The 1,599-nt window shown below is 64.0% G+C and overlaps 1 protein-coding gene across 1 annotated transcript in view; it reads right to left on the bottom strand.

Moving 5' to 3' along the window:
- Nucleotides 1-1,599, bottom strand: part of DENND4B (DENN domain containing 4B) — a 13,689-nt gene that overhangs the window by 3,888 nt on the left and 8,202 nt on the right. Inside the window, exons 17-19 of the mRNA XM_039849820.1 lie at nt 1,452-1,580; nt 492-666; nt 90-257 (exon numbers count right to left, since the gene is read on the bottom strand). Of these exons, the coding sequence (XP_039705754.1) occupies nt 90-257; nt 492-666; nt 1,452-1,580 (472 nt within the window). The remainder of the gene's footprint in view (nt 1-89; nt 258-491; nt 667-1,451; nt 1,581-1,599) is intronic.

The following is a 1,599-nucleotide window of genomic DNA, read 5'->3' as shown; positions in this document are numbered from 1 at the left end:
CCCCTCCGTCCTGGCTCTGGCCTGCCCCTGGCTTATCGGCAAGTGGTTAGGCAAGCTGACGGGGGTGTGGGTCGGGCGAGGGCACTCACTGTGGGCCACGCCAGCCTCCACAGTGGGCCGTGCCCCTCGGGCACTACCCAGGCTGCCGCTCTTCACCAGGCGCCCCGTGGGCGAGGCCGGGTCCCGCAGGCTTCGCCCAGCCCAAGTAGTCTGGCGCTGAAGGGGGCGGGCAGGGGCGGGGCGCTCCAGAGAGGGCTCTGCAAAGGCCAGGGCGGGCTGGAAGGCAGCCAGCCAGAAAGCCGGCCCCTGATCCGAATGCGAGCTTCTCGCGTGGCCCTGGGTTTGCAGGGCTCCTTCCAGGCAGAACTTCGTCTCTTTTCTTAGCGGCTAAGTGCGGTCTGTCCATCCCCAGAACACCCAGCACCAAACGCGAGGCCAGCCCCAGCTCTCCCGGCCTGAACCCCAAGGCCGCGTCCCCAGCCCCTGCCCACCTGTCTGGGAGCTGCCGGCCTCCTGTGCTGCCTCTGGCTGCTGCTGCTGCTGTGGCTGCCGCCGGGCTCTCAGGGGCTGGCGGAACTGAGCCGCCCCCAGGACGACGTTCCGGAGCTTGGCCCAGCGCAGGCGCCCGCCTGGCGTACCGGTGGGCCACTTGCTTTCCAGCACAGCCTGCCAAGCACAGTGCCCACTGAGATGGCCTCCTTCCACGCCCCGACCCCAGCCTGACACCCGCTGCCTGTCCTGGAGCCCCGGGGGCCACCCTGCCCTCCAGACCTCCTGCTAGGGCTGTCCTGCCAAGGGCTCAGTCAGGAAAAACAGCCCAGAAGAGGCAGCTGGCTGGCACCTGTGAGGGCGTCTGAGGAAGCCAGACGCAGGGCAGACAATTTGTATCCAGACTCTGCAACTTAGAAACTACGTGGTTTTGGAGAAATCATTTCACTCTTTTGGTCGTTAGTTTCCTCATTTGAAAAACATTAGTGTCACGATTTAGAGCCTGAACTCCGGAGACATCGATATGTCCATGTTCACATCCTCCCTCCCTAACCTGGCACTGTGGGACCTCGGACAAGTCACTAACTCTGCAACCTCATCGCCTCAGCTGAAAGGTGGGGACAACATCCTTCCACCTGGTGGGACTATGGTGGAGACCAGATCATGTAAAGTGCACCCCGGCACCCCGGCTAACACTGTCAGCTGTCCCCGGGAGCCAGTGGGACCCGCCCGCCCTCCTTGGGAGGGGTCTCATGAGAACCAAAGCAGCCGAGCGTGAACAAACGCACTGCAGGTGCTGAGACAGGACAGGTGCACATGGGACAGGTGCTTCCCGGACCTATAGATGGTATGGGTCCAGTCTCTGAGGACAGGGGACAGCGGCAGGTGTCAGAGAGCAGACCCCCCCTTCCCGGACACATGCCTGGCACGGGCGGCCATCCCATCCGGCCCAAGCTCCGCACCTTGTTGTAGTAGCCGTAGGTGATGGTGTTGGGCACAACGCCCGCTTGCCGCATCTCCAGCATGACCCGCACAGACAGCACAGGCTGCCCGTAGTGCGAGCACAGCTGCATCAGCACCCGGTAGCACACCTGGGCCGGGGGAGGTGCA

Source organism: Pteropus medius, unplaced genomic scaffold, assembly GCF_902729225.1.
Source record: "Pteropus medius unplaced genomic scaffold, Ma_sr-lr_union100, whole genome shotgun sequence".
Taxonomy (NCBI): Eukaryota; Metazoa; Chordata; class Mammalia; order Chiroptera; family Pteropodidae; genus Pteropus; species Pteropus medius.
Note: the sequence above shows the minus strand (reverse complement) of the source record. Positions and strands in the feature narration are given on the sequence as shown.